At 52.5% G+C, this 27,822-nt stretch overlaps 1 protein-coding gene across 3 annotated transcripts in view; it reads left to right on the top strand.

Annotated features, from left to right (window-relative positions):
* Nucleotides 1-27,822, top strand: part of GFRA2 (GDNF family receptor alpha 2) — a 96,735-nt gene that overhangs the window by 35,767 nt on the left and 33,146 nt on the right. For all 3 annotated transcript variants that reach the window (XM_067745070.1, XM_067745067.1, XM_067745069.1), the window contains exon 4: nucleotides 4,620-4,974. In XM_067745070.1, coding sequence (XP_067601171.1) covers nucleotides 4,620-4,974 — 355 coding nt within the window. The remainder of the gene's footprint in view (nucleotides 1-4,619; nucleotides 4,975-27,822) is intronic.

The following is a 27,822-nucleotide window of genomic DNA, read 5'->3' as shown; positions in this document are numbered from 1 at the left end:
CATCTTGTTCCTTGGCCAGAGGTACATAGTCCTCTGCCTTTTCATCTTGTCTATCTTTCTGTAAATGTGATTTTTGTTCCACAGGCTGCAGGATTGTAGTTCTTCTTGCTTCTGCTGTCTTCCCTCTGGTGGATAAGGCTATCTAAGAGGCTTGTGCAAGTTTCCTGATGCGAGGGACTGGTGGTGGGTAGAGCTAGGTGTTGCTCTGGTGGGCAGAGCTCAGTAAAACTTTAATCTGCTTGTCTGCTGATGGTTGGGGCTGGGTTCCCTCCCTGTTGGTTGTTTGGCCTGAGGCAACCCAACACGGGAGCCTACCCAGGCTCTTTGGTGGGGCTAATGGCGGACTCTGGGAGAGCTCCTGCCAAGGAGTACTTCCGAGACTTTCTGCTGCCAGTGTCCTTGTCCTCACGGTGAAACACAGCCACCGCCTGCCTCTGCAGGAGACCCTCCAACACTAGCAGGTAGGTCTGGTTCAGTCTCCTATGGGGTCACTGCTCCTTCCCCTGGGTCCCAGTGCACACACTACTTTGTTTGTGCCCTCCAAGAGTGGAGTCTCTGTTTACCCCAGTCCTGTCAGAGTCCTACAATCAAATCCTGCTAGCCTTCAAAGTCTGATTTTCTAGGAATTCCTCCTCCCATTGCCGGACCCCCAGGTTGGGAAGCCTAACATGGGGCTCAGAACCTTCACTCCAGTGGGTGGACTTCTGTGGTATAAGTGTTCTCCAGTTTGTGAGTCACCCACCCAGCAGTTATGGGATTTGATTTTATTGTGATTGCGCCCCTCCTACCATCTCATTGTGACTTCTCCTTTGTCTTTGGATGTGGGGTATCTTTTCTGGTGAGTTCCAGTGTCTTCCTGTCGATGATTGTTCAGCAGTTAGTTGTGATTCCGGTGCTCTCGCAAGAGGGAGTGAGTGCACGTCCTTCTACTCCTCCATCTTGAACTAATCTCATACTCTTTTTTAGATTCTTGTCCCATATCGGTCATTAGAGACTACTGAGCAGAGTTCCCTGTGCTACACAGTAGGTCCTTATTAGTTATCTATTTTATATATAGTAGTGTGTATAGGTAAATACCAGTCTCTCAATTTATCCCTCCCACCAATTCTAAAATTTCTGATAGGTGCATTAAAAAAGTTAAAAAGAAGCAAGTTAAATTAATAAATACTTTTGTTTAACACAATATATCCAAAATATTATCACTTCAACATGTAATCAGGTAAAACATTGTTTGAAATGAAATGCTTTACATTATTATTTTTTCTCATTAAGATTTCAAAATCTGGTGTGCACATCTCTTTTCGGGCTAGCTCCATTTCAAGTTCGATGGCCACATGAGGTAATGGCTGCCATATTGGACAGCACACATATAGAGCCTTGTGGACCCTGCCAAGGCCTCTGAATGAGATGGGGAAGCCACTGGAAGCTTTGGGGCCCAGGAGCATTATCTCTGCCTTAGGTTCTAGAAGGTTCACTCCAGCTGTGATGAGAGAAGATTGCTGTGGGGTGGGAGGCAAAAGGACAGAGCAGGGAGACTGGGAAGGAGACCTTTACCAGTACACAGTGACAATGGTTTGGACCGAGGTGGGGACGGTGGTGGTGGTGAGAGTGGCTGGATTCTGGGTATGTTCTCCCAGGTCTTTCTGCTGTGGATAAGAGAGCAGTCAAGGGAGGACCAAGAATTTTGGCCTGAGCTACTGGAAGGCTGGAGTTGTTTTCAGAGGGATGAGGAAGACCCGGGGTGGGGGGCAGCCTTGGGGGAACGTGGGGTGTGGTTTGAGATGTGGGTGATAGCCTTTCGGGTGGAGTTGATGGGCAGGCAGCTGGACATATGAGTCTGGGGTTCAGAGTGCAGGTCCCTCACCTGGCTGGGGATATAAATTTGGGAGTCGACAGCGTATTGATGGTGTGTAAGGCCATGCATGAGTGGAGGCCCTGGGGAGTGGGTGCATATAGAGGAAAGGGGGCTGAGCCCTGGTGGAGAAGATGGAACCAGCGAAGCAGGCCTGGAGGGAGAGCAAAGGGAGGCAGCAGGAAGGCTGTGAGAAAAGGGGGGCTGAGGGAGCCACCAGTTGTGTCCAGTGTGCCGATGGGCAGGGGAGGAGGAACCCCCAGGGCCTCTGATCACTGCCAAGGAAGGAGGCAAATGCCAGGCTGCCGTGGGTCCAGGAGAGAACGGGAGGGGAGAAAGTGACTACTGATATAGATGACTCGTTTGAGGGGTTTTGCTTTAAAGAGGAGCAGAAAGATAGGGTGGTAGCTTAGCAGTGGGCGTGTGGTCACGAGAAGTTCTTTTTTTCACTTAAAGATGGGCAATGTAATAGCAGATGGGGATGATCTAGTAGACGAGGGAGAGAGAGAGAAAAATGAGCTCATTCATGCTCACAGCAGCGCTATGAAGTAGGTACTATTTTCCAGACGGGGAGACTGAGGCGAAGGAAAGTCCAGCCACTTGCCCAAGGCCACACAGCTGATAAGCAGCAGGATGAGTAATCGATGCAGATGCCTCAGCTTTAGGATGCCCAGTCTTAATCATTCCGCTGCTCTGCCTCTTCGTTTCCTAGCTAGATTTGTGAGGTCTTTGAGAAGGGGCTCCTCTTACATGTACGGGTCCAGCCCAGCACCTGGCAGGGAGAGGGCTGTGCAGAGGCGGGACTTGATAGATCATTAATGACCAGGTGATCGGAACACTGGGACCTGTGCTGGAAGTGCCATGGGAGGGTAGACGTGGCCACACCCTAGTCTTTCCCACCCTCTGTGGGGCAGGGCCTCACGTGGATAGGGTAGTGCTCAAGAAATACTGAAAAGCATTTGTTGGGTGGATGAGGAATGAATGAGAGACCATGGCGCATCCATCCTAGGACCTAAGCCGGTGGCTCTCCCTGGTACACCACGGTGCTGGCCAGATCTGGGCTCCTGCTCTGGTTTGCTGCCAGTGTGCTAGAAGATCTCCCACCCAGCTCTCACCAGAATGTCATGGGGTGGCAGGTGAGGGGTCTGTGCAGACTGAATTCCTGCCTCCCTACTCTGTCATCAGGATGGACAAGAGGTGCTCTGCAGGTGGGAGTAGGCTGGTGGCTGGGGGGGTCCCTGTGCCATGTGTTCCCCTCAGAACAGCTGAGACTTGGGGGTTGGGGCAGACACCACAGAAGGAACCTGACAGTTCCCGGGATCACCGAGGTGTTTTGCTCCACAGGCAGTGGCATGAAGCTCAAAGCCACGGCTCTGATGCCAAGGTCCCAGCCTCCAGCTCATCTGCGCTTTGCTTGATTAAGGGCTCAGCCCTGCTGGAGCCTGAGGCTGGCCTTCAGCCTCCTCCTCACACTGCAGGGCTCCCAGCCCAGCGCTTGCTTTCAGTGGTCCCGGCTGCACTAAGTGTCTGCAGTAGCAGTCCCACCCCATGGGGCCTTTTGAAATGTGTGGGGACAGTTTCAGTGGTCACAGTGGTGGGGGTGAGGATGGTGGCTGTGGTGCTGTTGGTACCCTGGCTGCTGAAGATCCCATAGTGGGAACTTCCTAAGGGCCAGCAGTGCTCCCTGACCGGAAGCCCTGCTCACATGTGCGACCTTGGGTGCCCAGGGACCCGGGGACCCATCTTGCATCAATGGCCATCCAGTTGTGTGCTCTTGAGCCAGTCCCTTTGTTTCCCCATTTCCCACTTTTGTGAACAGGGCCACGAACGCCTAGTTGCTTGCTTTTTGGTCTTGTGATAATTTTTTTCTTAAATCAAAGTATAGTTGATTCACAATATTGTGTTAGTTTCAGGTGTACAGCAAAGTGATTCAGTTATATACATATGTATATATTTTCAGATTATTTTCCATTATAGGTTATTACAAGATACTGAATATAGTTCCCTGTGCTATATAGTAAATCCTTGTTGCTTATCTATTTTATGTATAGTAGTTTGTGTCTGTTAATCCCATACCCCTAATTTATCCCTCCCCCTCCCCTTTTCTCTCTGGTCTTGTTTGTCTTCTGTGTCTGTTTCTGTTTTGTGTACAGATTCATTTGTATTATTTTTTAGATTCCACATATAAATGATATCATATAATATTTGTCTTCCTCTGACTTTCATCACTTAGTATGATAATCTGTAGGTCCATCCATGTTGCTGCAAATGGCATTATTTCATTCTTTTTTATGGCTGAGTAGTATTCCATTGTTTATATACACCACATCTTCTTTATCCATTCATCTGTTTATGGACACTTAGGTTGTTTCCATGTCTTGGCTATTGTAAATAGCACTGCTATGAACATTAGGGTGCATGTATCTTTTCAAATTGGAGTTTTCGTCTTCTCTGGTTATATGCCCAGGAGTGGGATAGCTGGATCATTTGGTAGCTCTATTTTTAGCTTTTTAAAGGAATCTTCATACTGTTTTTGAAATAAGTTTTAAATAAGACTTTGGTTTAATAGTTGTCATCCTAAAAGCGCACCGTACGTACAGCTTGCTCAGTGGACCCGCATATTAACTCACTTGATCTTCATCACAGCCTTAGGCGGGAGGGCTGCTAAGTGATCCCCATCTCACAGATGAGCAAGCCGAGTCCAAGAGCACAGTGACCCTGGGGGGTGTCCCCAGCATTGGCTGACTGCCTCCTTCCTTCCCTCCAGGGACAGGGGCAGACCCGGCAGTCAGCGCCAAGAGCAACCACTGCCTGGATGCCGCCAAAGCCTGCAACCTGAATGACAACTGCAAGAAGCTGCGCTCCTCCTACATCTCCATCTGCAACCGCGAGATCTCGCCCACTGAGCGCTGCAACCGCCGCAAGTGCCACAAGGCCCTGCGCCAGTTCTTTGACCGCGTGCCCAGCGAGTATACCTACCGCATGCTCTTCTGCTCCTGCCAGGACCAGGCGTGCGCTGAGCGCCGCCGCCAGACCATCCTGCCCAGCTGCTCCTACGAGGACAAGGAGAAGCCCAACTGCCTGGACCTCCGCAGCCTGTGCCGGACGGACCACCTCTGCAGGTAGGGGCCGCTGCAGCTCTGAGGGGAGTCGGCTGGGGTGCTCTGCCTGCTCGACATTCCCGAGTTCGCTGGGTTAGGATCTTGAGCCCAGAAGAGAGGGTGACTCGGACATGTGCAAAACAAATTGTCATTCATTCATTCATTCGTCCTTCCCTTCCTTCCTTCATCCATCCATCCATCCATCCATCCATCCATCCATCCATCCATCCATCCATTCATCCATCCATCCATCCATCCATCCATCCATCCATTCATCCATCCATTCACCCATCCATCTATTCATCCGTTCATTCATCTGTCCATTCATTTATTCAGCACAGGTTTATCATTCGCCTGCTGTGTGCCCTGCTTCAGGCTAAGCACCATGGGGGAAACCAAGATGAACCACCCTAGGAGCTCCTAATTTAACATCATAGACCCTAGAGCCTGGAGTAAGAAGGGACCTTCAGTGACTTTAGGTCCACTTCTAAAGGAAGCCCACCCATTATCCCAGTGAGGTCCTGTGGCTGTCATGGAAGGGCTCTTGCACATCCCAGAGGCAGCTCCTTCCACACTGACAGCTGAGCTCGTCTAGTGCTGGTGGAGCATGGGGACTCTGATGGTCCTGGGTTTGAATCCTGACTTTTCCACTTACTAGCTGTGTGATTTTGAGCAGGCTTTTTAAATGTCCTGAGTGTCCATCGCTTCACCCATGAAATGGAAATAAAAATACCCAAGGCACAGCATTATTGTGAGGATTAGAAGACATATGTGTTAAAGCTTAGTGCAGAGTTTGGCATAAAGTAATTGCTTAATAAGTGTCTAATTATTTGGAAGGTTTGTTTTGTTACAGTGAGTTGAAATTTGCCTCTGTGATTCTTCCGTTTTTCTCGTTTGTTATTAACCATTTATTGAACCTCTCTTGCATCCAGTGCATGGTTCTAAGGCTCAGGCATGCAGAGGTGAACACGATGCTCTCCAAGGAGCACCCAGAAGGGAGACAGACAGGGGGAGCAGGGATCCCAATGCAGTGGGCTGAGGGCTGTGGGCTCCCAGAGGAGGGTGCACAGGAGAAGGGCATCTGCCTCAACCTGGGGCTCCAGAGGACGGGGCCTTGAGCTGAACCTCGGAACATGAGAAGGAGAAAGCCAGGGAATGAGTCTGGCATGCAAATAAAAGGAACATGTAATGGGGCCACATGTTGTTGGTGGGCAGCTGTTAGATGGATGTATGGATGCGGGAAACATCTTTTGCACAGAATTATTTGTTGTGTTATTTGTATGTGGGGAAAGAATATGCAAAGGCTGGAGGGTAGGAGAGAGCCTGTGATTTTGGGCACCTGCAGGTGGTGGGTGCACGTGGAGTGTGGGCCACGGGGTGGGAAGGCCAGAGGTGAGGCTGCTAGGGAGACAGGGATTGCTTACTGGACCCCAGACACTGGTCTATTGTATGGTTTATCTCATTAATCCTTGCAACAAGGCTATGAGGTAGGTACTGTTATTGTCTTTATCTGTCAAATGATCAGGGTCGTAGAAAGTAACTTGCCCAAGGTCACACAGCTCATGCATTTGAGAGCTGGATCCGATCTCCAGTGCTTTCCTCCCAGTGTAGCACACTGGCCTGGACTAAGATAGTGGCTGTGGGCATGGGGAGAAGTGTATCAGTTCAGAGATGATTGGTAAGTAGACTTGACAGGACTGGGGACTGGTTGAAAGTTCCCTGGAGGGAGAGGCATTTCTCTTTTGTTTACTCCGCACCTGGTCCTGCACATAGAGCCTGACGCATGGCGAGCGCTCCATGAACATTACTTGAATGGATACATGAATGGTGGCCACCATGTTTACCGGGTGAATAATTCTGGGGCGATGGATCATTCAGCACTGGGGGTGTGCAGCATCTGAGATGGTGGTGCGGGGGGGACCATTGCCACCCCCGTTGCAATGTCTGGGGCATTTGGACCTGTGGGCCTGGAGCTCAGTAAAGAGGTTGGAGTGGAGAAATGGGGTTGGGGGTTGTGGCGGGGATTGGAGGATGGGGCTGCAGAGGGAGGGGAGCTCAGGGCCTCTGTGGCTGAAGAGGAGGCACTACCTTGGTTTGGAAAATGAGCTGGAGTTCGGAGAAGGGCTGATCCCTGCAGGACTGGGAAAGCCTGAAGAAAGTGGGCTCTTCTCTTTTGCTTACTTGAAGAAACATACCTTATTGCTTACAAAAACAATGGGAGTGATTTCAAATACAATATGCACACTACAAGAGGATGGTTAAAAGTAGAAACCGAGGGACTTCCCTGGTGGCGCCGTGGTTAAGAATCCATCTGCCAGGGACACGGGTTCGAGCCCTAGTCCGGGAAGATCCCACATGCCGTGGAGCAGCTAATCCCGTGTGCCACAACTACTGAGCCTGAGCTCTAGAGCCCGTGTGCCACAACTACTGAGCCCACGTGCCGCAACTACTGAGCCCGCAAGCTGTAACTATTGAAGCCTGCTTGCCTAGAGCCCGTGCTCCGTGACAAAGATAAGCCACTGCAATGAGAAGCCCGTGCACCGCAACGAAGAGTGGCCCCCACTCACCGCAACTAGAGAAAGCCCGAATGCAGCAGCGAAGTCCCAACGCAGCCAAAAGAAAAAGGCAAAAAAATATTAGAAACTGAGGGCCCACAAAAGGAAGTCTGGAGTCTGTCGGGCTGGGGCTCAGCTTCCCGAGAGCTGAGAGAAAGCCAAGACGGGATGGGCCATGTCACTCCCCAAACGTGACGGAAGGAGCCTATTAATTCTTGGATGGAAATGCATTTCTCCTTGTCCTAAATGCTAAACTGACCTGGTCAGGCTGCACAACAAACGGTGTATGTGGGGTGACAGGATGGATGAGGGACTGTAGGGGCTGGAGGGCCAGCCTGAGTCCAGGCTCAGTGACCACAAGCCAGGGTGTCAGGACCAAGGCCAGGTGCACCACTGCCCAGCATCAAAACCTCAGGTGGACGTCTCTGCAGGGGTCCTGAGCAGAGCAGCCTTGTGAACACCCTTTATTAGTGGTGTTTTAAGGGAGGACAACATGTGCAGCTCCTAAGGAGATTGGAGAGCGTGGAGCAGGGTGGTTTTGGTGGCCTGTAGAACATCTGTGTCTGTTCAAAGAGCCAGAGGGGTTTTCGTTTGTTCGGAGATGGGGGGAGTTAGGAACAGGAGAGCTGGGGCAGAAGCTTCACATGGTAGAACCAGAGGTGTTTAAACAAAACTAAGTATTGGGAGCGTCAAGAATGAGGCGTCCCAGGACCTAAGGGCTGACAGTTTTCTGAGAGGCACCGAGCCAAGCCTGTGAGTGCCATGCACCCTGATATAAATTTAAACAACAGTGGGACTTCCCTGGCAGTCCAGTGGTTAAGACTTCACCTTCTAATGCAGGGGGTGCGGGTTCGATCCCTGGTTGGGGAGCTAAGATCCCACATGCCTCGCGGCCAAAAAAACCAAAATATAAAACAGAAGCAATATTGTAACAAATTCAATAAAGTCTTTAAAATTGGTCCACACCAAAAAAAAAATCTTAAAAAAAAAAAATAACAGCAACCATGGGACTCAAGGACAGTGCTGTGTCTGGATTATTGAGTTGGGTCTTGCGTAGGAAGTTCCAGGTGATCCTGGATGTGGCCGGCTGAGCTCCTGGTCTAGAACCAGGGCGTTCCTCTAATGCATCTCCCCCAACTCCCATCCCACCCAGCTCCCATCCCCATGCAGATTTAAAGTATGGTCCTGCAAGTGGGAAGACGAGGGGTGAGGGCAGAACCCGAGTGTAGGGTGAGTCTGGCAGGACCTGGGGGCTTGTTACAGTGTGGCCAAGTGTCCTTGGGAAGCTCTGTCTGTGATGCAGAGTGGGAGGTGGGTGGAGGTGTTTGCCATGGTAACCCCGCAGCTGCAAGAGCTGCCTTCTGTGTTCACCCTGCCCCTGGTCTTCCGCGTGATCCTGGATGGACCATTTCATTCTGTGTGCCCGGGCTGCTTCTTCACTGATCAAACAAGGATGCTCCCCATTTTCCAAGGACCCCTTCCCGGTCTTTGGATCTGAGTCTATCACAAGCAGCTTTCCCATCTGCCTTCTTCCCCTGCGCCTCCACTTGAGGTCATATTCCTAGAGAGGTGAGCCCTTGCTACAAGAGGAAATGACCAGAGATCCCTCGTCAGGGTAGATGATGTGGAAGGGCAGCTTTGATGGAGAGGAGCCGACTTCCTTCCATGCTCTTGCGGGCTTGACTTACTGACGCCTGGACCCTGTCTCTCTGGTCCATGGAGGAGCCCGGGAGGTGATGGGTGGCTGGGGAGGGGGCCTCTGGAGAACAGGCAGTTCTCCACTACGCCCAGGAAGGGGCACTCTCCCTTCCCTCCTGGCCTTGGTTTCCTCCAGGTTTCTGCCTACCAGGGTGGCCACCATAGGTGGAAATCTTGTCTGTGAAAATGGGACGACCCAGTGCCATGGTGTTTGGAGCAGGAACGGGGGACCTCCCCAAGTCTTCCTGTCCTGGATACTTTAGTGGATGGAGCTGGCCTTGATGGGGGTCACGGGAGAGCCTCTCTGGGCTGACTCTTTGGGAACGAGGCCCTTGTCTGCAGGCATCTCCTAGAACACGCTCCACCCTCCAGGGCTATAGTGCCCAGTTTGCACCTCACTGGGCCTGCCTGGCCCCCCTTGCCCTTCAGCTTGGGGAGTTGGCCCGGCTATGCCCAGGCTTCTCCCCGAATGAATCTTGGCCCAGGACTCCTTGGGGGACAGCTCGGCCAGACCCCCGCCCCACGGCACTCCATTAAAGCAAGCCCATTGACGTGCTGTGCAGCGCACCTAGCGGCAGGCCTTGTACAGCCCCGTGTGATACTTAACAGACTCTGCTGTGCTGTCTTACGAATGTTACTAAGCACAAAGCAGAGGGGTTTGCAGAGGGATTTGAAGGGTATTTTTGGGGGGGCCTTGTGGGTATTGGGAGCATTTCCGAACCCTCTTCCTGCTCTTTGGACCAGGATCAGTTTGGGGTCAGTGACCAAGGCAGGGAACCTCTGAGAGTGGAAGCTTCCTGCTCAAGCCGTGGGTCCGATTCTTCTTGAAGTTGCACTCCGGGAGCCCATGCCCTGCCTTCTGCCTTTGTCTGGTTCACATCCCACGGGCCTTTAGGGCGGTGGATTTAGGACCAGGAGAAGCTTTTCCTTTAAAAGCCGTCTGATATGGAGTCTGGAAAGCCTGGAGAATCTCTTGGAATGGTTCCATGGAATTTGGCTAATTTCTCGCACCCCAGCCCCCCAGTGAGCCATGACCTACTTCTTTTTTAAATGTAATCTTTTGGTTTATACTTTCTAAGCTTACACTCATTGCAAGGATGGTCCAGATTGTGTGTGTGTGTGTGTGTGTGTGTGTGTGTGTGTGATGATTGTGTTGTATTGTAAACTGTGTCCCTCCAGGCCTCATTTGGAGAGGCCCGCTAAAATGCCCTGTTCCTCTTGGTCGGCCAAGAGGATATAAATAACTCGGTGCTGGCCCTATGCCATATCTCGGGCTGTATGTTAACCTTTGGGTGCCGAGGATGTGCATAAATAGATTCCAGCCTGGGACTACCCTGGCTGCCTGGGCTCCTTTGTGCCATGGACACTGTCCTTGTCGGAGAGGATTGCTGGGAAGGCAGAGGGGTTGGTGTCTCCCCTCTCAACTGTCTGCAGGGAGCGGGGAGGCATCCCTTCAGCAAGCCCCCTCCCCACCCTTGCCTAGCTTGGGGCGTGTCTGGTGTCTGTAGGCAGTGTGGGTGGACAGGTCTGGGTTTGATTCTTGGCTCCTGGGGGCTGTCCCTCAGCTTCTTTTGGGCTCTAGAATCTGCTGGCTGATGTTTTCAGCAGATTTTCTCTAAAGGGCAGCAAATGATTATTTGAGTACAGGCTTGGGGCTTCCATGCCTTTACTTCTTTTAAAGGAGAGGATCTTGAATATCTCGAAATCAGATGTAAAGTTTTGCGTGTATATTCTAAAGAGGAACTTGTTGCTTTCATTAGATTCTTGAAGGATTCTTTGACCTCCCCAAACTTAAGAATCTCTGCCATCTCTAGATGGCCAACTTGGACTGGCTGTCTGAAGGATTGTGAATCTGCCTCCTGGCTCAATAGCAAAGAGAGCTGTGATTGATTAGTGATGTCTGCCACTGGCATGGAATGGGCAGAATGGGTGCCCTGCTAGAACCCAGCTAGTCATTCCTGGGACCTGTGGTTCACCAGTAGCAGGAGGAATGGGGGTCTTGGGGCCATTCCTTTATTCATTTGACCACTGTTTGTTGATTGTCCACTCTGGACCAGGCCTCATGTTGAGATTAGAGAGTTAATGAAGTAGGCAGAGGCCCTTGCCCTCAGGGGACTCCCAGTCCAGTGACTGGACACTGTGGTGATTGCCTCTGCAAGGGGAATGGAACCACACAATGAACCAGATGATAGCATTTCCATTCAAGTTCTCTTGAAATCCCAATTCTGCTCTGCTCCCTACCAGGCCTTCCCTGGGTCACTCTGGTGGCTCAGAGAGCAGCTGTTTCTTGGGGGAGATGAGGCACAGACAGATGAACTTTGTTCAGGGGCCCGTCTGGCCTCAAACAGAGCTCAGAACCCAGCAGCCCTATCTGTCTTCAGAGCAGAGCTGTGCCCAGGAGTGCCATGGGGTAAAGAAGTCACATCCTCCTGAAGAAGACTTAACCAGGTTGCAGTGGGGGGAGACTCTGTGGGGAGGGACATGGGATCCTCGGTCCTGCCAGAGACCCTGAGACCCATCTTCCCCTTGATGATCCCATGTTGGCTTCTGCTACTAGCCTCAGTAGAGGCCCTGTTTACCCTTGAACTCTGTGCCAAGGGTGCCTAGATTTTTCCTCTTGGAATTTCCTGTGGCAAATTGACACAAGGCTGGAATGTTGAACATTACTAAAAGCTCTGGGAGAATAAACACAGAGAGAAGCTGCAACCTAGATAGTTAGTTTGCAAGATAGGGTTTATACGGCTTTCTGCTCTGGCTGCTACAGGGAGGTCAGCACGGCTGGGTAGAGTGCCTTTACCTTTTCCCAGCCAGGCTGCTCTCTGGGCACCTGGGCTCCATAAAGCTCACACCCCAGAGAGATGAGGTGCACCCTTGCCTAGCCAAGGCTCCCATTGGTGGAGTTCTGTGTGAGAACCCACTCCATCCCTGGCTGATTGGAAGGAGGAATGACCGATCGTGGGGATGCTGCTTATGCAGAGAGAATCAGAGTACAAGTTGGTCAGGGTTGGGTGTGTTTTTGCTCGCACAGGGTGGGGCGTGCTCTCAGCTACCCAGATGTTACTTCGTTCACCAGGCTCCTTGATTATTTCTGCTTCCATTCAGTGACCTGGGCTTTCTCTTTGCTACTGTCGGTGTCCCCTGGAGCTGCTTTGACAAAATACCATAGACCAGAGGGCTTAACCAACAAACATGTTATTCTCACAATTCTGGAGGCTGGTAGTCCAAGATCAGGGTGCCAGCATGGTTGGGTTCTCAGCGAGGGCCCTCTTTGGGGTAATTTCCTCACGTGGCTTCCTTGTTGTATGCGTGCCAAGAGGGATTGGGTGTTCCTTCCTCTTTTCATGAGGGCACGAATCCCATCACGGGGGCTCTACCCTCATGACCTAATTACTTCTCAAAGACTCCACCTCCAAATACCATTGCATTGGGGGATGGGGTTTCAACCTATCAATTTGGAGTGGGGGGACACATGCAGTTTGTAGCACCTAGACTTGCACTTCATTCAAAGCCTGTTTGGTTCTCATCTCCCTGAGCCCTTTCTTAGCCTCTCCTTCCAATGATGCTTTCTAGAACTCATCTGCATCCTTCCTGTGGCACTAATCAAGTGGCTTTCCTTTGATACTTTATCTTCCCAACTAGGTCTCTGTTTTTAATATTCTTATATGTATATAATATGTATATGCACTGCCACATATATGTATAATGTTGATTAATTTATTTAACGGATACTTATAGTGTACCAGACACTGTGCTAAACACTGGATATAGATACTTACTGGAGAAACAGTAGAAACGGTCCTTGTCCCCTTGGATCTTATGTCTGATGGGGGAGATAGACAATAGTCAAGCAAACAGACAAGTATATGGTTAACATCTTTTTTTTTGTTTTTTTGCGGTACGCGGGCCTCTCACTGTTGTGGCCTCTCCCGTTGCGGAGCACAGGCTCCGGACGCGCAGGCTCAGCGGCCATGGCTCACGTGCCCAGCCGCTCCGCGGCATGTGGGATCTTCCCAGACCGGGGCACGAACCCATGTCCCCTGCATCGGCAGGCGGACTCTCAACCACTGTGTCACCAGGGAAGCCCTATGGTTAACATCTTTGACATGAGCAGGATGTAGAAAGAGAATATAACGGGGGAAGGAGGGAGGACCTCTTTGAGCAGAGCAGTCAGGAAAAGTGTATCTGAGGAGATGACATTTCAACTGAGACCTGAAGGACGAGGAGCCAGAAGTAAGCCAGGTAGAAGAAAGACCATCTCACTCAGAGGCAGTATCATGCGCAAGAGTTGGGGGGAGGAGAGGAGCTTGGCATTGGCGTTGGCAGTGACGGGGCTGGCGTGTCTGGAGCAGAGGGGACTCGGGAGAGACATGCAGGCAGAGCCAGGTCACACGGGACCGTGTAGCCCGGGGCAAGGAGTTTGGATTTCTTCTGAGTACACTTAGAAGCCAGCTAGTGACATTATCGAAGTTGTGACATAAAAAGATGACTCTGGCTACTGGGTGGAGAATTAAGGGAGAAGGCAAGAATGACCTCGGAGAGACCAGGGAGGAGGTTATTTCAGTATACTAGATCAGAGATGACGGCAGCCCAGGCCAGGGGGTTGGCCGTGTGGAGTGAGATAAGTGGGTAAATTTGAGATAGTTTGGAGATGGACATGATGTACCTTGATGTGGCAGCGAGGGAGACAGAGGAACTCGAGGAGAGCTCACAGACTTCTGGCTTGAGCCACTTGGTGGGCAATGGTGCCACTTTCTGAGATGATGAAGGCTTGGAGGGGGAGATAAATCAGGAGTTCCATTCTAGGCACGTTAATTCTGAGATGCCTTTGAGACATTCCCATCTGGAGCTTGACTGGAGTTATACATTCTGAGGGTCATTAACATACTTATGGTGGTTGAGGCCAAGGGAATATGTAGGTTCTCCTAGGGAGAGGCCAGCATGAGAGGAGGCCCTGAGAATGTGCCTGGCTCCCCTGTAAATGCCCGGTAAGGGTTTGGGGGTGTTGTTGTGGCGCCCCAGGAGTCAAAGAAGAGTTTTGAAAAAGAAGATGTGGACAGCTGTGCCCGACGCTGTTGAGAGGTCTGGAAAGGTAAAGACACCAGGTAACTGTTGGATTTGGGAAAGTGGAAGGCGTTGGTGACCTCTTCAAAAGCAGTTTGGATGAAGTGGTGATTACAGAAACCTGACCAGAGGGAATTCCCTGGCGGGCCAGTGGTTAGGACTCTGTGCTTTCACTGCCGAGGGCCTGGGTTCAACCCCTGGTCGGGGAACTAAGATCCCACAAGTGGCATGGCCGAAAAAAAAAAGAAAAAGAAAGAAACCTGATCAGAGCTAAAGAAATGTTTGTAAGTTGGTTGGTCAGAGCTTCCTGGGAAATATCCTCATGGAAAAGGAACCCATCCAGTGTGGGGAAGTTGCTCATCTGTCCCTTCAGTGGAGAGAGAGCTGAGGAAAACTCAACACTGGCTTGGCCTTGGGAAGTGTGGGCTGGGGGTCCTGCCAGCATGGGCAACCCAGGGGCTCCGTCATGGCACTCTGCAGGTCCTGGGAGCACACCCTCGGCCAGGGTCAGTCTGGATCCTGAGGCCGTGCAGCCTTGGGACAGCCCGTAGCATGGGCCACACGTGCCTGATGGTCTTGGATGCTAGTGCATACACTGCAGTGGGATGAGGACCTCAGCATCCCCTCCTCCCATGTCCTCCCTGGGCTCTCAGGGACCACGATATGGATACTGCAGACTCAGTTTCTCCAGCCATGGCCGAGAGACTCTTTACAATGTGGGAAGAGACCTTTCTCTAAGCTCTGGGCTCTTCTGAGCAACCTAGCTGGCCCGCCCTCTCAGAGAAGAAGGCTCTGGGGCTGCCAGGAGGAGCCTTGCTTTTTCAGCCTTCTTCATTGAGGAGATTCCTAGAACAGGCTGAGCAGTGCCTGAGAGGTGCCCCCAGGCTCCCTGCACTGGACCTCCTCTCCGTGCTGGATGTGGGATGTGACCTCTCCTGTAGCCAGCCAGGACGTGGTCTTTGACCTCCTGGGGCGGTACCCACAGAGGTGAGGAATCCTGCCCTGCTTCTTCTTAAGTAGCATTAGCCTGGTATTCTGGGGCCAGCTGTCCTCCTCAGGGCCCTTTTGGGGGCTCTCTTGGAATGCTCGGAGACCTGCACATGCCTCTGTTATCCCAGGGTCTCTGAGGTGGGTAAGCATAGCGGAGCACCATGGGCACCCTCCCACCTAGAGTAGAACCAGGACGTTGAATTAAGCACCAAGGAACAGTAAGATCCTCAAACGGAGCGAGAGGGAAATTTGGGGAGAGCTGCTCATACCCTGCCTGGCCCAAGGTGCATTGCGCTGGTCCAACAGGAGTCCTCCTGAGTGCGCGAGTTCTCCATCACTCAGCCTTTGGTGGGCTGGGGGTGGTCTCTGAGCACTGCGACGTGCTCAAGAAAAGCTTCCCCAGAAATGTTCTTCAGAGGGGCTTGAGTCGCAGCCCCGGCTTCAGATCCTTGCGTAGGCAGTTGTGAGACCTCAGGCTGGTTCTTTAACGTCACGCAGCCTCTGTGCTCCTTGTCAAAATCAGGATGGTTACGCCCACATGGAAGCTTGGTCACCCATTCCCCAGGACTTCCATGGAGCTCCATTTCCAGGTGCTCATCAGCCCAGATGCTGAGATAAACTGCCGGCCTGCCCAAGCAGCCCCCAGGCTGTGCCAGCTGGGAGGGGGAGGGCTGGCCCCCGAGGCTGGCAGGGGCTGTCGGGCAAGGCGGCTTGGAGGAGGTATCTGAGCCGAGCTTGAAGGAGGAGTAGGCAGGCCTGTTCTAGCAGGCAGCCCTTCTGGTCCTCGCAGGGGGAATGTGTGTCTTGAAAGGGGGGCCAGGCAAGGGTGAATCAGCTCCTAAAACCTTTGTGCATTTTGCCAAGGAGTCTGATTTTCTCCAGAAGACAATGGGAGCCATGAAGTGTCTTAGGCAAGAGAGTGACACAGTACAGTTAGTGCTTTAGAAAGGTCCCTTTGGCCACTGTGTGTACAATGGATCAGAGGAGGGAGCGGCTGGAGACCGGGGGGCCTGCTGGGGACACACTGTGATGGGGCCTGAGATCAGGAGGCTGAGGCAGAGGGTGGGTGGGGAGGGGCTGGGTCTGAGACCTTCAGAGGTCGGTTCCCAGGGACTTGCTGAACACGGACAGTGAGGGAGGGGGGAGGAGTCCAGGCGGACACTGCAGTCTCTGGCTTGGTGGCCGGCCGCCTGGCGAAGCCGTTACCTGAGGGAAGGGAGGAGGGGGTCTGGGCATAGAGGGGAGATGTTTGGGTTTCGAACTTGTTTGTTGGGAAGCCTTTGGAACAGGCAAGTGGAATTGTGTATGTGGGAGTTTGGGAGAGAGGCCGGAGCTTGAGATTGAGATTATGGGGTTAAGTGAAATAAAGCAGGAAAAGCAGTGAGCCTAGGGCTGGGCACACAGGTGCACGGTAAACATGAGTTCCTTCAGAGAGCTTGTAAGCGTGTTGGGGAGACGAGGCTCACACCTGTGGAAACATTTAACATGAAGAGGAGGCCCTGCTTAATTAAGTGTTGTAAGGATTATACTGTGTGCTGCAGCCATTCAGAAAAGGGGAGCGGTGTGGCCAGAAGAGCCACGGAAGGCGGTGTGGAGTTGGGGTCCCGCAGCTGGGGAGGGAAGGAGGCTTCCAGAAGGGGGCAGGAGGGGGAAGCAGGGCTGGGCACGGCTACTCCCAGGAGAGAGGGATGTTCTGCTCGCAGCACAGGTGCCAGTGGTGGGAGGAGTGTGTGTGTGTGTGTTTATGTGTGTGTATGTGTGTTTGTGTGTATTTATGTGTATGTGTGTGTTTATGTGTGTGTATGTGTGTGTATATGTGTGTGTTTGTGTGTGTATATGTGTGTGTGTGTGAGAGAGAGAGGGAGAGAGATTGGAGCTTTGAGATGCCCTGGGAAGACACTGGGCAGATAGGGACGACCTGTCCCAGCCTCCCACCTGTTGGTCCCCAATTCCAGCAGACTCTGGGTCCTCCAAACTTGTTGCTCAATACGTGGAAGAAATAGAGCCATGTGAAAAGAGTCCCGGATTAGGAGTCATACTACATCCTAATACTGCCGCAGTCCTAGTACTACCTCGGCCTGTAACTAACTCTGTGATCTTGTTGCCAACTGGAACGAGTCACCTTGTTAGGTAGGGAGTTCCCCATCCTAAGAGGTATGGAGCAGAGGCTGGAGGCCTCTTGCCAGACCTCAGATGAGTGTCAGGTTTGGGACTTTGCAGGTCCCTTCTGAGCTGCTGTAACGTGACCCTCCTGTCTCTTGGGGTCACGTGAAGGGAGTGGATTATGGGTACCAGGAGGCTCCCTCTGCCCCCCTCCCCTCCTCTCCTTCCCCTTTCTTTCTTTTTCTCCTGATTTTCAAAATGAAGTTCACTTTCCTGCGTTTGCTGATGACAAAAGCTGTATGTGCTCGCTATAAAACGTAATTCTGCCGAGACAGGAAGGTCACCTCGAGAAAGCGGAGATCATCCGCGGCCCTAACACCCTGAAATAACCCTGAACTAAGGGAACGTTTAGGAGAATGTAGACTTCCAGGCTTTTAACATATGCATACACGTATTTTTAACAACACTGATGTCATGCGGTACATGCTGTTTTGTTAGCTCTTTTTCCTCTAAATATATGAATGTTTCAATCTTAACGTCTCCGCACACGCAGGTTTACTGGTCTTGGTGGTGGTCTCGTTTCCCCTGTGGGTGACACGCAGAGCTTGCTATGGTTACACGTGTACATCCACTCTGTCATGTAAGAAACTCATGTTTGGATCTGAGCCTGCCACGTGGTAGGGGACAGATATTCTGGGCCCTCAGAGGGAAGGGAGTACTTAGGCAACAAGAGAGCTCTGGGATCCCTGACTTGGGCCTTCCTCGAGGTGAAGGGGAGGACAGGGGACTGGATTGAAGTGGGATCTCCACAGTGGGTGGGCGTGTTTCTGGGTAGTTGCCATTTGTGGGTTTGGGTTGTTCTCCACTGAGGGACCACTCAGGAGAGGATAGTCTGTTTCCTCTAACTTCTCAGGGCGGTGTGCGGGGTGAGGACTGTACCAAGCAGTGAATTTGAGAACAGAAAAAGCAGAGGCCTCTTTAGCAGCCATCCAAAGACAAGGAAGGATGATGCCCAAAGTGGAACGTTTTAGGAATCTGTACGTGTGTCGGCATCATAAAAGAATAAGCTGGTTGGTAATGTCAAGAGCAGGGCTGCGGGCCACGTTGGAGAGGGTTGGTGGGCCAAGCCTGGAAGGAAGGTGGGCCTGGGGTGGTGACGTATTTTCTCCCTTCGGTTTTCCTAAGTGTTTGTGTCTCTGGGGGAGTTTTAAGTAAACCAAGCAAGGATCATTGCCTGCAACTTGTTAATCCTCCCCTAGTTACAGCAAAGATGATTGGAAATCCCTAAGAAATCAAAAATTAGTAGCTACCAGGTGGTAACCAGTGAGCTCCGAAGATGGAGGCTGCAGCAGCAGAGGTCATTAGGCTGCCAGCTCTCCCTGCTGCTCTCGGAAGGAGGTGGAGAGCTGTGCTTGGAGCAGAGGTGGGCTCTTACCTCCCGGAAGATGCACAGGGCGGGAAGAAAGCTGGGCAGGTGCACAGGTCTGGGGAACCCCCGCCTCCTCCTTTCCCCTGCTGGGAACTCATCCACAGACGCCCAGGCGGGAGGAGGCACTTTGGCCACCTCTTGGCTACCTCTTCTGCCTGTTTCTCCTTTTGCAGGCTCAATTGTATTCTAGTTGCTTTCATTAGGGCCTGTGTCTTTAAGGAGGTTGAGTTGGTAAGGGGGCCTCAGACAGAACCAACCAGAACACCTGCACTGGTCCTAGATGGGGAGGAGAGGGCCCTGGAGATCCCTGCCCACTGGCCTGAGCACCCTGCCTCCTGCACTGCTTGAAGGAGGCGTGGCTTGGAGGGCCCCTAGTTCGAGGATGTGTAACAGGGGGCGCTGGCAGCGGTGAGGGGGGGCCTTGGTTGCTCTGTCTGTAGTGTGCCTCAGGCTGATTCATGATGGGAGGAAAGTGTGCTGTCTGAGGAGGTGGCAGCTGTGGGCAGAACAGGACAGCGTTGTGTCTGAAAATGTTTCTGGGTGGAGCCTGGGGGATCCATGATTCTACCTCAAAACAGCTAGAGGCAGGCTTGAAGCTCATCCCCACAAAACTTCATTTTAGAGATGAAGAAGCTGAGGCCCAGAGAGGTGGAGTTATTTGCCCACAGTCACACAGCTAGGGAGTGGCAGGACTCAGGCAAGAGGTCAGGTCTGGCCTCCCTGGGCAGTGTCCTGTCCTGAGAGGAGGCTTGGCATAGTGGAGGGCTAACTGGACAGGGGGTCAGACACTGGGGTCCCAGACTCAGGACTTGAAACATCTCTGAGTTTCCTTATTTAAAGAACAGACAGGGGCTTCCCTGGTGGCGCAGTGGTTGAGAGTCCGCCTGCCGATGCAGGGGACACGGGTTCGTGCCCCGGTCCGGCATGTGGGAACATGCCGCGGAGCAGCTGGGCCCGTGAGCCATGGCCGCTGAGCCTGCGCGTCCGGAGCCTGTGCTCCGCAACGGGAGAGGCCACAACAGTGAGAGGCCCGCGTACTGCAAAAAAAAAAAAAAAAAAAAACAGAATCAAATCTGTCCTGTCCACCTCATGGGGCTGTCGTAGAACAGAAAATGAGAGAAGCGCCGTGACGGTACTTGGAATGCTGCAAAGAATCCCCCTCCCCTACACCCCTCCCCACCATGTTTAAAACTGTGATGTTCCGCAGCACAGGGTCCTGGCCTGTACTGTGGAAAGGGAGGCGGGCAGCGACGGGTAGGTCCCCACACAGGGGGAAGGGACGGACTGTCAGGGAAGGCTTGATGCTTGAGTCCATGCAGAGACCTGGAGGTGGCTTTTGGCTTCTGGCCGTGGACAGGAGGTCTAAGACCACTTGGATCACGGGCTAGACCGGACCTCCGCTTCCTTCCTTTTCCTTCCAGCTCTTTGCAGGAAGCTCGTTAGACAGTCCTGAGCCCCTGTTGTTGCGCGAGAATCCCATTTGGTTTGTCCATGGCGCAGTGAAGGCTGGGCTGGAAGGGGCGGGGCGTGGGGTGCCCATCTTGGGAATCCGCAGTCCAGAGCCCCTCTCCCACCCTCCCTTTCTCCATAAGGGCTCACACCTGCATTGCTCCTGTCCCCCACTGCCCTCCCTTCCCCCCCTGGATCAACCTCTCAGAGGTCAATGGCAAAAAGGAGGGGGGAGAAACAGAAATGATGATGACTGATTTTCTTCTCCTGTCGGAGCCTGGGGAGGGTGGTTGTTTTGCTTCCTGGACCTCAGCAGAGAATTCTCTGCCAGACAATCATCTCAGTGCTTTCACTGCTGTCTGATGCTCTCCTAACTGCACAGGGTCGGCTATTAAATGGTCATCAAACCTCAGCCTCTATCCCATCAATAGTCATAAAGTTGGGGAGATAAAAGCCATCAGTTTTCCATTATAGCTGAAAGCAATACTGTAGATAGCTATTTTCTGAATGCTGCAGATAGATATATTTTAACCAGAGCAGGGTTTTCAGTGGGTCCCCAACTCAGCAGCTGTGAGTCCTGCTGGGCCCGGGAGAACCTGCCAGGTGGTGGTTGAAATGAGGGAGGGGCCAGGGCTTTCTCTCCCTTTGTCTCCTCTCTCCTAGGATTGAAAGGGCACATCCTCAGGTGTGGGATGCTGGGGCGGGGGCGCTGCGGTGGTGGGCCTGTGGGCGTCTTCCCTTGGTTCTGACCAGGGGCCGTGCATAAATGCAGGGGTTGTGGTCTGCTCATTCTAACGAGAAGTGACCCTCCCCTGCCTGATCTCGGGCTGCGGGCAGGCCTGGGGCTAGGCTCAGGGTAGGTGTCTGGTGATTCGAGGTGTGGGTGTGCGGGCCCGCAGGCTGGGTCTGGTGGAATAGGAGGGGCTGCAGCCTAAGGAAGCTGCGAGACAGCGGCGGACCATCGGGAGGATGGCTGCTCCTGATATATAGTCCCTGTAGCTTCTCACAGATGAGCAGGCCATTTGGAAATGGATTTTGCAAGCAAATAGCTCGGCAGTGAGCAGCCATCAGATAAGTCCTCAGAATGAACTTTTCAAAGCACTCAAACCCCAGGGCCCTCCCGCCTCTGGTTCCAGAAGAATCTGGGATCTGAGACCGCCTGCCTCGGACCCCCGCCTGCAGCCTCCTCTCCTGGCCCTCCTTCCAGGCGCCTGTGCCCCAGCCTCCCTGGACGGGTAACTTCCCTCTGCTCTTCCTGCCTCTGGGGTCCTGCAGGGACCAGCTCCCCTGCCTGGGCCGTCCTCCTAATGAAATGGAAAGTTCCCGTTCGTCTTAGGAGACCCTTTGAGGTCACCATCTCTTTGAAGCTTCTCTGTCTTCCTGGAGGTTATGTTTTCTGTTCCCTGTGCTCCTACACCGCTTGTCCCGACCCCCGTCAGAGGTCTTCTTAGGATGCATTGCAGTTGTAACATGTGTGGATTTCACTCTACAACACACTCTGGGGTCAGGTCACATTTCCTGATTTTTCTAAATTGGCTCCAGGTTCTCCCTGCCCCAGCCTGGCCGGCAGGAAATGCAATACCATTAATGGAGCTTCCCTTGTCTGTGGCATGCGGGATCCAGGCTCAGGGCATGGGAACCTGCAGCGGTGAGGAGGCTGCTTGCCCGCCTGTGGCATTGCTCCCCCTGCCAGCTTTACAGTGGGGCTGGGGCCTTCAGCATCTGCTGGGCAGCCCCGAGACCCCACAGTTGTAATCTCCACTGACCCCAGATGTGCCCAGAGGGAGCCTGCTGACCGGGCACTTCCCTCAAGGCCATGGGGACTCCCTGTTCAGCAGCTCCCGGGGTCCCTCATGTGGGACCTAGAGCAGGGGGCCCAGGTTTCCTCTAGCTTGGGGAATGGTTTTCTCTCCTGCCCCACTGGGCTTCTCTGCCCTCTCCATCACCAAGCCCTGGCACCTCCCGCTCCTGGCTTGCTTTCACTGGGCTTCTGAAGATAAGGCCTCTTCTTAGCGGCAGGCACGCTCAGGCCTCCCGGCCTCAAAATCCTGTTCTCCTTCTAGAAGGGACACATGGGTGTCGGGGGAGGAAGGGAAAGCACCTTTTATCATTTCAATTCTCCTTCTTCGGTGTCTTCTCCACCAAGTTATCCTGCATGCAGCTGCCACGTGGCCTGTCCACGTGCCCCTGCACCTAGCCTAGGGCTGGCACAGTGGAGGGTGCAAGAAATACTTGTTGAATTCTTTTTTTTTTTTTTATTTTTTGCGGTACGCGGGCCTCTCACTGTTGCGGCCTCTCCCTTTGTGGACCACAGGCTCTGGACGTGCAGGCTCAGCGGCCATGGCTCACGGGCCCAGCCGCTCCACGGCATGTGGGATCTTCCCACTTGTTGGGTACTTGAATGCTCTTTCTTGCCTTAAACAGAGATTGTAGGAGGTAACTTAACCTTTTCTTATTGACGCAGTGCTCTCCTTAACTACCGGTTAATTCGCACAGATGGCGTCCGCGATGCCTTCAGGTGTTACTGACTTACAGAGAACTGTTGGACCCTACACTAATTAGCCTCAGACACCGTGAATCTTGAGTAATTGTGTTTTGCTTTTCTAGTATTTCTGTTTCCTTCACTGTGTCTGCTGTCACTTCTCGCTGAAGGTTCTGTCTGCCCCTGGGAGTTTCCCTCTGTCATCCGTTTTCTTTCACTGGTTTTCTCTGGAACAGAAAAGCAGATTACCTGAGTGTTCAGATTATGTATGCACTAGGCACCATTAGACTTTAAGCAAAGAGATGAAGGATTTTCTTAGGAGTAAAATATCTATTTTAGTGTACAAACTCCATACTCCCCATGCAGGCGGCTTCCTTGTTCTTGGCGGGCTGCCTGAGGAGTGACCTACAAAAGTGCTATTATGGTGGACTTTTCAGATTAAAAATATATATTTTAAGATGACTTTGGAAAAGGGACATGAGAGCATATTAAGGCCTTTTGGAATCAGAGTTGGCTACGTAGATGGATAAGGAGAGGCGAACTCTGTTTTTTCTGCAAAGAATATCACGGAATCTTCATCATCTGTAGTTTTCCCTGATGACCTTGGGTAACGGCACAATTCTACCTTTTTTATCACTGACGGCGGGCCTGGGGATTCGGTTGAGGGAGGTTTGGATCTTGGAGGGGCGAGGGTTGTCACACCAGCAGGGGATATCCTCTCATCCTGGAGCTGTTGCCTCTGCTCTGTGTCTCACTGCAAGCACCTGAGTCAGCGGTGGAGACAGTAAGTCTCCAGTTAGGGTGCTGTGTGGACCAGGTCGAGAGAGTGCACGGTGAGGGCCTCTTTCCAGAAATTAAAAAAAAATTTAATTGAAATATAGTTGATTTACAAGGCTGTGTTAGTTTCTGGTGTACACAGAATATGTATACACATATTCTATTTCATATTCTTTTCCATTATGGTTTATCACAGGATATTGACTATAGTTCCCTCTGCGTACAGTAGGTCCTTCTTGGTTATCTATTTTAGATATAGTAGTGTGTATATGTTACTCCCAAACTCCTCATTTATCCCTCCCCTCTTTTCCCCTTTGGTAATCGTAAGTTTGTTTTCTATGTCTGTGAGTCTGTTTCTATTTTGTAAATGGGTTCATCTGTGTCATATTTTAGATTCTACATATAGGCGATATCGTATGATATTTGTCTTTCTCTTTCTGACTTACTTCACTTAGTATGATAGTCTCTAGGTCCATCCATGTTGCTGCAAATGGCATTATTTCATTCTTTTTTATGGCTGAGTAATATTCCATTGTGTGTATACACCATATCTTCTTTATCCATTCATCTGTCGATGGACACTTAGTTTGCCTCTATGTCCTGGCTGTTGTAAACAGTGCAGCAATGAACCCTGGGGTGCATGTATCTTTTCAAATTAGAGTTTTCTCCAGGTTTATGCCCAGGAGTGGGATTGCTGGATCATACGGCAACTCTATTTTTAGCTTTTTAGGAAACCTCCATACTGTTTTCCATAGTCGCTGAACCCATTTATATTCGTGAGGGCCTCTTTTCAGATACGAGGGACGTGGGAGCTGGGGTGGTGTCAGCAGCTTGATGGAAGGGATGCACCTGTGCCAGAATTCCTGGGTCCTGCCCCCAAACCGGCCCCATCTGTCTGGGAAACCTCAGAGGTGCTCTGTACCCTCTCAGCCTTGGCTCCTTTATCTGAAAGCAAAGGGAGTGAAGGAAATGATATCCCAACTTCTATGCTTCATCAACGGTGGCTTGCCTTATTTCTGGGATTTGGGCAGGAGAGGAGGGAGTATGTGACAGAGGAGAACCGTGGGCTCAGGGCATCAATAAACTTCCTGCCACCCAGTGAGGTCAAAAGTGTCTTTGTCTTATGATTCATAAGTTTGCATGAGAAGATGCAGGCAGTGTGTGTGTGGCCTTAGGAGGTGCGGGGACAGAAATACCGAGGGAAGCGCAGCTTGACCAGTGGAGCTGTTGGAGGAAGGGCGTTCCACTTCGATGCCTGTGCAAGGCCAGACTCTTGCCTCTCTGCCGTGCAGGTAGGAGCTGAAACAGGGGCCTCTGGACAGCAGCTTCCTCACTTCTGGAGTGAGGTGGTTGGGCTCACTGGTCTCGAAGGTCCCTCTTCACCCCAAACACCGAGAACCAGAGAAACGCTTTACAGTCTCCCCTCTTCCTGGCAAGGGAGGATGTGGGGAGTTCTGCCCAATGGCCCACCCCCTCCTTGGATTCTCTGGTTGGGGTGCAGATGTCGGATCAGTTCTCCAGGGCATCCTGGGTGCTGCATCTCTAATTCTAGGCTTTCCAGGTCTGAGAGCCGGTCCATAGGCCCGCGGGCTGTGCCGTGTGGCATTTGGGCTTCCCAGGCTCAGAAACACGGGGGCCAGGTAGATCAGGGTCCTCCTAATTCTGGTGGCTGGAAGAGCAAAGAGGAGAGAGTCATTCTCTGGTGATTCCACCCAGAGGATGCCCTTTGGTGACGGCAGTGGGAGGAAGGCTGATGCAAGCGTGTGTGTTCTTTGGGGGATGAGTGTGTACTCAGAGGAGGGTGCTTGAGTGAATGAAAGTGTGTGTCCCTAAGGGAGAGGGATGTTCTAGAGGTGGTCCATGGACTTTATCAGCACGTTCCCTCAAAGTATCTCTGCACTGTAGGCGCTACTGCTGTAAAGAAATTGCCATCTGCTTTAATAATAACGAAACCCAGGCTCTCCACAGGAAAAGGGGGAAATCTCCTGGGCTCCACTGTCCTCTCCTGGGGCCCGTTCCCTTGGGGCTCTCTCAGGGATGACCACTGCCACTTCCCGAGTGTGAAGGGGTGGGGACAGCCCTGCTCCCCTTTAACACTCAGGCTCCAGTGGAGATGCCTCTCCACTTTCTAAAACCTCACACACAGCCGGGATCAGCTGTTAATGACACTTAAATAAAGGGAGCCAAAGGGAGGTAGGCACGGAGGGTACCCGGAGCCCAGGTTATCTGTTTTTCCCACTGTGGCTACCCACCCCCATCCCCATCGTACTCTGGTCTTGGGCTGCCCGCGTGGTAGGCACCATTTGGCATCTGCTTCCCTGGGCACAGGCCTGACTCCTTGTTGTCCAGATCCCCGAGGGCAAGGCTGCTGGAGGGGACCTTTCCCTTCCCCTTGTAGCTGATGCTGGGAATGCCATTCCCTAGGGAGACCAGGCTTGCCCAGAAGGCTGTGGCCTTCCAAGGCAGGTGGCATTGATGGCGTGCCTGTGTGTTAGGTACCTGTCACTATGAGGAATTGTCACACGCAGCCTCAAGTGCTTTATACAAGCCTCCTATTATTTCTCTGTGCTCAGATAAGAGCACTGAGGGCCACAGATTTTAAGTGACTTGCCCAAGACTGTACAGCTTGTAGGATGGAACCTGAAGCAGGGCTGGCTCCAGAGGCTGTGTTTTCACAGTTATTCTGCAGTGTCTCCAGATGTGGCCCGTGGGCCCCCATCTCCATCAATGGCGGCCCTTATTAAAATGCTGATTCCCAGGTCCTCCCTAAAACCTATTGAGGCAGCTTCCTGGGTTTGGGGCCCTAGGAATCCAATTTCCAAAGCTCCCTGGGTGATTTTCTTCACTGTGAAAGTTGAGAACTGACACCTGCAGGCACCCGGGCGCCAGGTCCGCTGCTGGGGCCCATGCCTGGAGCCGGCTTGGTACGGGGGCCTGCAGAGAAGGTCCTGGATGTGCGGCCTGACAAACAAATCCACGTTTTAGGTTCACCTGTGAGGAGGAGCTTATTTGCTGGTGTCTTCTGCTTCTCCGTGTTCTCTAGAATTCTCCTGATGGTGGAAGGAGTGTGCCTGGGCCGGAGAGTGGCCCAGATTCATCTGCCATTGGCTTGCGTGGAGCATCTAAACACTTTTGCTTTAATATCCAGCTGGCGTGTTTTTACTATTAAAATGACCCCTGTCTGTTTATCCTTTGGAAAACAATCAAAGTATTTGCCGTGAACCCACAGAGTCGCTGGAAGTGGGAGGCCAGTGCAGAGAGACCACTGTGGTGGGAATGGAATGCAGGGGTGGGCCTGAGCCTTGAAGACGGGGTTCGGCCCAGCGTGGAGGCCGGTGCTTGTGGCCACACAAGGGTGGGGAGCGCCTCTGCACGGGTCTGGCTGCTGAATGCAGCACCCCACACGGCCTCTCCCTCTCCCACGCTGGGGCATGCCTGGCCCTGGGGGACGCAGGCTTGGAGTCTGGGAACCAGAGGAAGTGAGGCCCAGGCCCCACAACTGTCCTTGCCAGGGGGAGAGCACAGTGGGAATCGCTCCCCCAGGGCGTCATGGCTGCCGGTGCAGGTCCTAGGGACTGTGCTGGAGCGGCCCCAATCCTCTCTCCCAGGACCTACCCAGAGAAGGCCCCCAGCAGGGGCAGGGGAGGCCCTGTCTCTCTCCCGTGCAGAGATTGAGACCCTGGAGAACAAAAGCCTGGTCCTGGAGGAGTGGCTGCTCAGGCCAGACACAGAGGGTCTCAGCCTGCATCTGAACCAAGCTGGGGTCGGGGGCGGCAAGGTCAAGTGCCCGCTATAAGGGGAAGGGAATTGACGAGTGCAAGTGGGTTAAATAGCCTCCCTTCCCAAATTCCAGAAGGTCCACCTGGAGCCCCAGCATGTGGCCTTATTTGAATAGGGTCTTGGCAGATGTAATTAGTTAAGATGAGGCCATGCTGGACTAGAGTGGGCCCTAAATGCGATGACTGGTGTCCTCATAAGAAGGAGAGAGCAGGCCTAGACATCTAGGGAGGAAGACGGAGGCAGAGAGACTGGAGCGACGCAGCTTCGGGCCAAAAAACGCTGAGGGTTGCCTGGAGCCACCAGCAGTGGGAAGAGGCGAGGAAGGCTTCGTTCCTGCTGCCTTCAGAGCGAGCACGCCCCTGCTGACACCTTGATGCTTCCAGAACTGAGAGAGGATTAATTTCTCTTATTTTAAGCCCCTCGATTTGTGGTGACTTGCCGTGGGGGCCATGGGACAGGAACACACCGAGGCAGGGTCTCCCACACTTCTCCAGGGGCGTCCCTAGCTAGAGAAAGACTGTGACCCCCAAGGCTGGTGGGCCCTG

This window comes from Pseudorca crassidens, chromosome 7 (assembly GCF_039906515.1).
Source record: "Pseudorca crassidens isolate mPseCra1 chromosome 7, mPseCra1.hap1, whole genome shotgun sequence".
In the NCBI taxonomy this organism is placed as follows: Eukaryota; Metazoa; Chordata; class Mammalia; order Artiodactyla; family Delphinidae; genus Pseudorca; species Pseudorca crassidens.
This window is presented reverse-complemented; position numbering and strand designations above follow the sequence as displayed.